The 10,219-nt window shown below is 41.5% G+C and overlaps 1 protein-coding gene across 1 annotated transcript; it reads right to left on the reverse strand.

Annotated features, from left to right (window-relative positions):
• Window positions 1-3,035: 3,035 nt before the first annotated feature.
• On the reverse strand, window positions 3,036-9,430 carry WNT8A (Wnt family member 8A). The gene is made up of 6 exons (XM_035104958.2): window positions 9,360-9,430; window positions 9,209-9,242; window positions 8,839-8,977; window positions 7,095-7,220; window positions 6,624-6,766; window positions 3,036-3,605 (listed from the first exon to the last, which is right to left on the reverse strand). Exons 1-6 carry the CDS (start codon window positions 9,428-9,430, stop codon window positions 3,036-3,038), a joined length of 1,083 nt encoding a protein of 360 aa, XP_034960849.1.
• Window positions 9,431-10,219: the final 789 nt, after the last annotated feature.

Genomic DNA, 10,219 nt, shown 5'->3' on the forward strand with positions numbered 1-10,219 from the left:
GCCTTTGGGAAGCCCTCCAACAGAATCTGAGCCTGGTTTCCAGCATCTGGTAACCAATAGCCACGTGACAACCTTGCACTGGATTAAAATTTTAGAAATATATAATATACTGGAGTCAATAGCAGAAGGCACCCATTGGTTATCATCCTTTGGAGCCATGTGGTCAGACCTACTTTAAAATATCTGGCATCCTAAGGGGAAAAGTAGAAATTGAGAACTAGCCAAGTCATCTACTAAATATCTAACATAGCAAATGTAACACGGCAAATGGCTAATAAACCTTGTGGGGGGAAATAGCCTCTTGAGGCACCAAAATAATCAGCTGAATCCAGGAAGAGATCTGGAATACACATTTAATCAAGAAGCCAATTTGGCTGAAGCCAGTGTCTCCTCTTCCCCTCCCAGGCATGCATGTCTTCAGGTTGTTTATAGGAGCAAACAGCAGGGAGCCGACAGATACATTCACAACTGCCTCCAAGTTTTCACTTATACTCTCCAGTTCAAAGGGTTAATCTTGTTACTTAGAATAAAGAATTTTGCAACAAGCCCTGATATTTACCACATCAAACACAATTGGAGCCGGCATTGTTTGAAGAACATTAGACAATAGACAAATTAAAGCAACAAGGGAAATTTACTTTTACTGGGCCAATGTTTGCAATCTAGTATTGTATTCTGCCCAATTTATATCCTAAAGAAAAAGGATATAAACTGTTGAGAGTCACTGTCTAGCTTAATTTTGTGGGCTGCTATCCAAGCCATAGCAACCCTCTTCACCACCACCACCCCCCCCCCCGCTTCTTCTTTTTAAGGTAGCATTATTGTGTGTGCATAGGTATATACCTATCTCCAAATGGCACACACACAGACTTTAAAAGTAAGCTTTAAGCAGCTTTTTTTTTTTAAAAAAAAAAAGCAAAATCAAAAAGAAAACATTCATTTTATTTTTTTAAAAAATGGTTTATTGCAAAATAATATGCAAAATAAGCATCAGCTTCACTTGTCTTATAACAAGCACTTCAAAACAGGACACGTTGATCAGCTACCAAAGAGCACCAAATTGATAGCTGTTGAATTTATTGTGATTTTAGGTGGCAAAGGACACCAAAGCACATCATTTCGTCCAGAAACAGAGAATTAAAAGTTGCTTGGTTATCCACTGCAATGACTTTGTGAAAAGTACACTTAAAATGCATTGAAGGTAAAGCATAATATTGTCCACAAAGCCACCCTTGTGGTGGTTGGGGAAAGTAGGTGTATGCTAACCGGGGGGGGGGGGGGGGATATGGCTTTTTTTAAAGTGAGGTGGTAAAACTGGATCTTTGTCATACCACTTCAGACCCTGGGTAGGAGCTCCTCTTCTCCATACAGAAACATAGCTTGCATACAGAAAACTAGTATTTTGAACGAAGTCTATGAGATTGTTTTCTGTATGAAATTAATTTTTTGGGTATGAAGAGATATTCTGCCATGTGAGCCTCAACACCACATGCAGTGTGAAGTGGTTTAGCCCAGGCATGTATTTCCACCCCCCACCTCAGGGAGAACTAGCGACACTAAATTCTTCACATCAAAAAGTGCATATGTTTCACATTTTTTAAAAATGTATATATTTACAATCCATGCACATGCAGCATTACAAAGAAGCTGCCTCTTTAACACTTTCCTGTGAATTTCATTAGATACATTCAAGAATAAACATAGGATTCAAACAACCCATATTTTCCCATCAAGTGTTATTTTGGTGGAATTTGCATGCAACTGGGTTGCCTGAAGGGGTGAGATACATACATCGTACACATGCAATAACTTGCACATGCAAAAACCTACCTTGTTGAAAACACAATGGCCATTAAGTCCCTATAGCTTTAGATCCCACATAACTTAATTCCATCATGATCTCATCATGTGGTGGGTGTGAAAATCACTGTGCAACAGTTCACACTGTTTGTGATTTCCATACACACAAGATTTCCATACACACAAGCAACTATACTACTGCAACCACATGAGAAAATATTAATGGGAACCAGGCTGCACACAAGAAAACCATCAGGCATTTCCATAATAATGGCAGATGATTTTCCCTGACTTTGACCTGGGAAAATTTGTTTTACAAATTTAGCTTTGACAATATTGAAATCTGGAGTTCATACCTTTGCATTTGGTACTTCTAAAAAGGAAGGCTTTTCAACCAGAAAGAGACAATAAAGTGACTACAAGTGCACTTACAGCTAATTATGAAGCTTTAGAAGTAAACTGGAAAACACTGGAAGTATACAAGGAGCATACAGGTAACTTGCATCTTACGCTTATTTAACTTACACGATCGCAGCTTTGTTTGGGGAGGGAGGGGAGTAAATAAATACATAAATAAATGGAGAGCAGCAGAAACCCACTCTCAATTTATATATTCCGCTCACCCCACCTGTGCAAAGCTGTGATCCCCAGCTTTCGGAAGGCAGTGTGAGGGCTCTCAGGCTTTGGCTCTCACTGGGCTTTGGGAAGGTGGAGGGAGGGCTCTAGGTCCCTGCCAGAGCCCTCACATGCCCTCAACCTTGCGGGGGGCTGGTTCTGGGGGTTCCTAGTTTTATTATTTTGTGTGTGTGGATTCCTGGAAGGTATGGGATATGTGGCTATCTTATCCCAACAGACTGTCCCCCTAAAACACCAGAGAAAAGTAAAAATACTAAAAAAATCCCAGTTTCCAGCCTGAACCACAGATCCCTATAATATTGGGGTGCCTTATAGGGCAGAATATTGCTCTAAATTGTGTAAGAGTAGGGAAATAGGCACCTGAAGTAGAAGTGGAGTATATTATTGTGAGGGGGGTACGGCACAAATACATTGAATGAGTACCAGTTTGGTTCCAAATATTGGTCAAATTGAAGATGTGTCCAGAATAAGGGGGGAAAGGGACTTGGGTATGCATAATCCAAATATATAAAGCTTTTTTGGATACTCCAAGTAAAAAAAATATGTCTCAAATGTGGTGATCTTTTAACAGTTCGCAGGAAGGCAGTCATAGGTAGTAGTTAGACAGCTGCTGATTTGCGTCCTTTGTTTCTTCTCCGAGTGTTATTGGAGGAAGAGCTGTCTCGTCTGGAGCAGTAATGTTTGGTGACTACTTCTTTGCACTGTTCACATTTCACTTTGCAACACCAGATGAACTTGCAGTTGCAGTTGGTAACTGTTTCTGTCTGCCTAGCCTCTGTTTTCAGCCCACACTCTGCACAGAGCCTTTTACAGCTCCGCTTCTCCCACTGGGATAGGTTTGTACCACCTTGCAGGCACTCTCGTCCTTCAGTGCCGCGTAGGCCCAAGGTCATGTTTTTGACGCAGTAGTCAGAAGAGTCCTCCAAGTAGACAAGTTCACCGACCAGCAGGGTGCTGAAGGTCTCGAGTGTGACTCCACGACTGTCTGCACTGTTTGCTGCTCTCATTCTCTTCTTGTCTGTCTCCAGCTTCTGAGCCTGGCGGTATTTGATCTTCAGGTAATTTCCAGTGTCTCGAAAATCTGAAAGCTGGTGCCAACAGGTTTGGATGCTGCAGCTCCCTGAAACCCCGTGACATTTGCAGACCTTCTTCATGGTTGCTCTTACAGCCTTGGGTGAGAGACAGGAGAACAATTAAGAACACCAAGTCTGGAATGAGCCTGAGAAATCTGTCCTCTGTGCCCACCCACCCCGTTCCACACTGATGTTAGTTGCAAGGGGCAGAGAGAGGATGTGGGCCATAACATTCAGTGAGAGACAGGGAAGAGAAGCACCAGGCAAGGCAGCTGTAATAGTGGCCATCTTCATTTGCCCTTAGTAGGAGGAGCCAACAGGTGCCCTTCGGATGTTCCTGGACTCCAGCTCCCATCATTCCTGGCTGTGGCTGATGGGGGGGGGTCAAATAACATCTGAAGGGCACCTTATTGTGAGCAACAGGGCCCCCCCCACACCCAGTGTTTTCAGGGGGCACTCAAGGGTACGCAATACTGGCACCGCTCTTTTTTGTTATTAAAATGTATAGCACTTACTTTAACAACTTCATAGTGAGTACCGGCACCTATTTTTCTAGAAAAAAAGCACTGCTCACACTTTTAAAAGTTGTGTAGGAGAGGGAATTTAGGCAGGTATAAAGTGCATGATAAACAACAACTGTCTTCCTTCCTATCAGGGCTTAATTTACCCAGAATGCCCCTAGACCCCAATATAGAAGTAATTCTGGGTAAATTAAGTTAATAGCACCTGCTGCCTGTGCAAAATGTGCTTCCATATATAGCCCTGGGTTTAGCACCATGCCGTTAAAAGCTTTTAATATTTATTTCTTAATAAAGGAAGCTGGTGACTGGTGATAACCATGTTGGGCCCACCATGATGCATGCCAACACCGGGCCTTGGTGATCGAGATTTGGAATAATGCTATTAGAAGCTTCCCTGCATCTTAAAAATTATCAGCTCTCATTCAGTATTTATTTTCTAGGAGCTAAATTTCCTAATTATGTGGAGTTCTTTTAGATGGAAGCAGCATGCCATCCAATCTAATGCATGTTCCTCAAAAATCATTCCTCTGTGTTCAGTGGGGCTTACTCCCTGGTAGGTGTGCATAGAATTGCAGCTTGAATTTTCAGTCCAGAAGATACTCAAGACTGGCAAGTTTATATCAGGAATGTATAGGATGCTAGTCCTTTGCCTAAGAGGTTAATCTTCATTGCACCCAAAAACGTGCTTAACAGAACAAACTGTTTAAAGTCATGTTATATATAAACAGAGATTAAACCAGAAATTTGCTTCTTTCAAATTTCAGTTGCATCACACTAATCAAACAGAACTGATCACCCTTGTGTAAAAACATTCCCTTGTTCTAAAGCAGAGTGAGGAGGCGGCATGATGAGACTTGTCCAAGGCCACTAGGTTGAACCACGACCAGAGAGCCTAGAACAGAATACTGATCCACCTAACAGAGAACAGGCAACAATTTTGCTCAGCCAATTACCGGTACGGGTCTGGTAGCCATATGGATAGCAGCAAAGCATATATTTTTGGTTTTTGTGTCTGAGAAATTGGTCAGTTTTCTACCCTAGGTGGGGTTGCCTGTCTCCTGAAGGAGCAGTTTCGGGATGCTTCTGCATCCAGCTCTGTCGCTGGAGGCTCAGGTAGCCTCAATGGCTAGAAGTGCCTTTTACCAACTGCAGCTGGTTCGACAGCTATGGCCATTCCTGGAGCAGGAAAGCCTTGCCACAGTAGTTCATGCATTGGTTACTTCAATGCACTCTACTGCATTACTGCAATGCACTCTATGTGGAGCTCCCCTCGTGCTCAATCCGGAAGCTGCATAAAAGTCTTAACAACTTGGAACCAGTTTACCTATGAGATCACCTTACCATAACTATGCCCACTCAACCGCTTCAGCCAAATTGGCACTACTACAGGTGGGAGAAAAGCAATGAGAAACCTAGACAGCATCTTAAAAAGCAGAGACATCACCTTGCCGACAAAGATCCGTATAGTTAAAGCTATGGTTTTCCCAGTAGTGATGTATGGAAGTGAGAGCTGGACCATAAAGAAGGCTGATCGCCGAAGAATTGATGCTTTTGAATTATGGTGCTGGAGGAGACTCTTGAGAGTCCCATGGACTGAAAGAAGATCAAACCTATCCATTCTGAAGGACAGATCCTGAAGTAGTGGCTCCAATACTTTGGCCACCTCATGAGAAGAGAAGATTCCCTGGGAAAGACCCTGATGTTGGGAAAGATGGAGGGCACAAGGAGAAGGGGATGACAGAGGACGAGATGGTTGGACAGTGTTCTCAAAGCTACCAACAGGAGTCTGACCAAACTGCGGGAGGCAGTGGAAGACAGGAGTGCCTGGCGTGCTCTGGTCCATGGGGTCACGAAGAGTCGGACACAACTAAACAACAACACAGGCACCACATAATACCCGTTCCATATTTGTAAGAACTTGACTGCTCAGTGTGGCAGCACCTACAGTGTGGAACTCCCTGCCTATTGAGACCTGTACACTTTTTGGTGCTTGCTAAAAACATTCCTATTTAGACAAAGCAATCCAGATGCTTAGAAAACGAGGTGGTTTTCACCTGTTTTAGCATTTTAACTTTGGTATGTTTTAAAGTAGGGTTATACGTTTTTCTTGATTTTACTGTTTCTAGTTTTTGTCAACTGCTCTGAGGGTAGGGTTTTTTTTCCCCCAGTCAAGCGGTGTATAAATTTTATGAAATAAATATTTTACTGCTATTTCCTTGTTTTGTTGCAACCGAATACAAATGAATACAATTGTAAGGGTTTTTTGTTGTTTAGTTTCTAAAGTAACACACTGAAGGTGATAGTTTCTCCATCCTGCTTAAAACAATTAGGTGTGCCTCATCTCTATTTCAGAAAATAAGAAGTAGGTAAAATTAATCAGGAATTCACCCTGAGGGCCTGATAAGGTGACACTGCCCACATTCAGTGTTGAGCAACCCTTTTTTCCAGTCAGTCCATGAAATCAGTGAGTCAGTCAGCTTATTCAGAAAAGGACAGCCTGAAGGGGCAATTCTGATGTCACTATTCTCTTTGGCCATTTACACATTCTAAAAGAAGTATTTTTCAAATGAAGACTACATATTTTCTCACTTACCAGTCTCCCTGCCTCATTATTGTGCAAATTCATTGAAGCTCTGGTATCATGCGCTGTCTCCAAAGCATCCACAAATTTTTTGGCGATTCTTTCACCAAATTCTACATTGTCATCGCAGCCTCCCCAAACCCATCCTTTTCCACCTGGGGGGGACAAAAATAACACCATTTGCAAACTGTTCTGGTATGAATCTTCCAACAGAAATGGGTTTGAGCACATGGAGGTATCACAGAAGAAACAGGGAAAGGGGTAGTAGCCAGGTTGGGACTGGAATGAAAGTAGGGGCTAAGAAATATATATTAATTATAATTTAGTTTGCATTGTATCTTTCATGCTACTGGGAAGCCAGACTTAGCAACCAAAAACAGCTAGCACAAAGCGTGGAGATGGAGATTCTGACACCTAGAAGTGTGAAAAGCAAAGCAATAATGAACTCATTACAGAATTACGCCCACCAAGATGAGGTCTCACCTGCAAGTCCCTTTCTTGAGTTATCGCAGCCACAGTTTTCAAATTCTCCCATGCTGCAGTTCCTGGTAAGAGTGTACACTACGCCAGCTGAGCTAATGGCATGAACAAAAGACGTCTCCCTGGTAGCTGAAAGAAGAACCAGTCAGCATCAGGGGGGGGGGGCAAAAATTGTCCACATTTCTTCTTCTACTCTTTCCTGGTCTCTAGATCCCTTTTATAAATCCACTACAACATGAGCATGGATATATAATACTTGGCACTAAGCATTAGGTCAGGTTTTATTTTCCTGCACTAAAACACGGTCTGTGTATCACTAGCAACAGAGCATAATGGAATATATACAATCCTTTTAACACGGAAACAAAAAAAAAGTCCATGATCACAACTTTTATATCCCAGCTATTAGGTTGGTAAACTATCTTGCTTTAGAGTCGTATCTTACAAAGTTGGCATGGCTGTTTGGTGAAAGTACAGAGAAGGTACTGTTCTAAAAGCTCTTGGAAAATAAAGCTGCTGCTAATATTTATTTATTTCGCAGGTTTATATACCGCTTTATAGTTAAAAGCTACAGAAGCAGTGTGCAATACGATAAAATACCAAAGATACAGACTCAGACTAAAAACAATAAAACCATTCTTAAACAAAAATGTATTAAACAACAATGTAGCCACCTAAATATGAAGATACAGTACAGTACAATACTAGGCACTTCAGCTGGTAATTTTTTTCAGAAAGCTGGAGCTGGAACACTATATATCCTATTTCTTATAAAAACTAAGGGTACCTCTGTGGTACTTGCAGCAGTTCACATATTCTTGTATTACTGTTGAAGCTTCAATCCTATAGCTTCTTATCTTGGACTACATCTCATTGAATTCAATGGGATGTACTTGTGAGTAGACTGGCATAGAATTGCACCCATCAATTTAATGTATTATTGAATTCATATCTCACCCCCTCCTCCTAAAGAAGACCAGGATGGCAAACACATGGGCCTTAAAACAGTATGTTAAAACTAAAATGACATACATTATAAAATGAAGTAACAATAAATAATAAAATATCAGAAATAATCTAAAAACACAGCAGTTTTTGTTTTGTTTTGTTTGTTTATAGCTCTTCTTATTCTGGAGATGGATTCCATTTGCATTTTGTAAGATAGTTTGACATTTTTTTCAAACAAAATAAATAGGAAAAGAGATTGTAACTTTAAAATAAATACATATGTTATTGTGTAAAACCAATGTGTTATTTTTTGAGGGGGAGAGGTCTCTTGGGAAAAAGTACCCCCTGATCTGGAAGCACTTTCCCTGTTATTCAGTGGTGATGGAAATGAAAGCCAGCTTGGTGGGTATACTGGTTAGACTGAGGCAAGAGCTGAAGAAACTTTACTTCAAATTTCCACTCAGCCATGAAGTTCACTGGGTGACCTTTGGCCAGTTGCTCACTTTCAGTCTAACCTACCTCACAAGGTTGTTGTTGTGAAAGGTAAAAGGAGTGCAAGAGAACTTTGTGCCCCAGCCTTAGAAGAAGGGTGGGAAGAGACGCAATAAATGATAATTTATTCATTTTAAAAACAACAACTCTGAATGTGTTCCAAGAGCATTTTCGTCTGTTCATTTCTTCACACATTCCAGGATCAAAGCGTGACATTGCCACCAAGCCCACATTTCCTTATTAGAAGTTGCCCACCACAGAACCCACAGACCTGTCTATAGGAAAGGACATGCTGAAATCCACTTACCACTTCTCAGCTTATTGTGAGTGGAGAGTTGCAGGGTGCTCTCAGGACAATTCCAACGCTCCCAGGCAAACTGGTATTTACACTCTTCAATTCCACGTAGGGCACCAGCAGCGACACTGGACGAATATCTCAAATATGCCTTTAACAGACCAAAAAAGGGGCAAAGTGAGGTGTTTATTTTCTCTCTCTCAAAAAAAAAACCCCACCCCCCAAACATCCTTGAAACAGCCGGTTTCTATCCAGTTCCCCTCCATTCTGCACAAGGAATTGTAGCTCTGTAGCAGCAGATGTGGTTGCTTCATTCAAGCAGACTATGTTGAAAGCTATTCAAACTCACAATATTGAAAAGGGGTGGGTGGGTGAGAATTACCTGGGTTCCTGACATCAAAAAGTTGTTCACGGACCTGAAGGAGGGAAGGAGAGAAAAACAACAATAAAACACCTCATTGAACAGAATTTTAAGGCCATCCTTTTTGAAGTGGGTGAGAACCACTTAGTAGCAGTGAGGCTTGAGTTCCTACCATGCTGATATCCTGAAGATCTCTCCGTAAATTCCAATAACAGTAAGGATGGCAAAGGTACCCGTCTTCATGGTGACTGTATTCCACTAGCAGATCCAAAAGCTTTCCCCCCCTGACAAAATAGGCTTTTGCTAGATTAGAGCGGGGAGGAGGACACACAGCTAAAATCCTTTTTTTCTATGCCAAATGAGAGATAATCCAGAATAAAGAAAGTTACAGCAACCAAAATCCCAAGTTATTTATAAGCTGAGCTCCTGAAGGGCGTCTATTTGCTGCCCAATGATAAAAGAGCTTCTGATCCAATGGTTGAAGAGATAGCAAAAGGGAACCGCCTGATGGTGCACTTCAAAAGGCCGGGAGGCAGTTGCCATCTGAATCTCTGTAGTGATTCTGATGAAGGGCAAACTTGCCTAACAATAGAGAACTTTTAATTCAATTAAGGGAGCTTTTGACTTTAGCTGAGGTGCACTTGCTTTCTCTTTTTAAACAAACAAACAAACACGTGCGTGCACACACACACCCTTCCTTAGCCAAGGTCTCTCACCACCATCTCTTCTGCCATTCCCCCAAAACCAGGATCTATTATTTTATTTTATTTTTATTAATTTTTTTCTCTCTGGGAGAAAAATGGCTACAATGCTTGATGATTCCAATGAAGTCCCAATAGCCATTGCAGGAGCCATCCCAGAGTTAATGTGCTGTGGATTTGGCAATAGACTTGAGGTTTCAACTAGGATTAAAAACAAAACAAAACCATTCCAGAAAATAAAAGCTGGTGATTGTACTTTTTTGCACAAAAGCCCATCCATTCCTTATAACCTGACTTTTGACAAGCATAATAGAGACCCTGGCAATTTCAG

The sequence above is a fragment of the Zootoca vivipara genome, chromosome 2, assembly GCF_963506605.1.
Source record: "Zootoca vivipara chromosome 2, rZooViv1.1, whole genome shotgun sequence".
NCBI classification, from domain to species: domain Eukaryota; kingdom Metazoa; phylum Chordata; class Lepidosauria; order Squamata; family Lacertidae; genus Zootoca; species Zootoca vivipara.

Excerpts from the sequence above, each read along its gene's own strand:
- WNT8A (XM_035104958.2), bottom strand. The coding sequence starts at position 9,430 with ATGAAGACGGGTACCTTTGCCATCCTTACTGTTATTGGAATTTACGGA. Across the intron at positions 6,767-7,094 it reads CTCAAGAAAGGGACTTGCAG|GTGGAAAAGGATGGGTTTGG; the intron begins GTGAGACCTCAT and ends TGTCCCCCCCAG. Across the intron at positions 3,606-6,623 it reads ATAATGAGGCAGGGAGACTG|GCTGTAAGAGCAACCATGAA; the intron begins GTAAGTGAGAAA and ends CTCTCACCCAAG.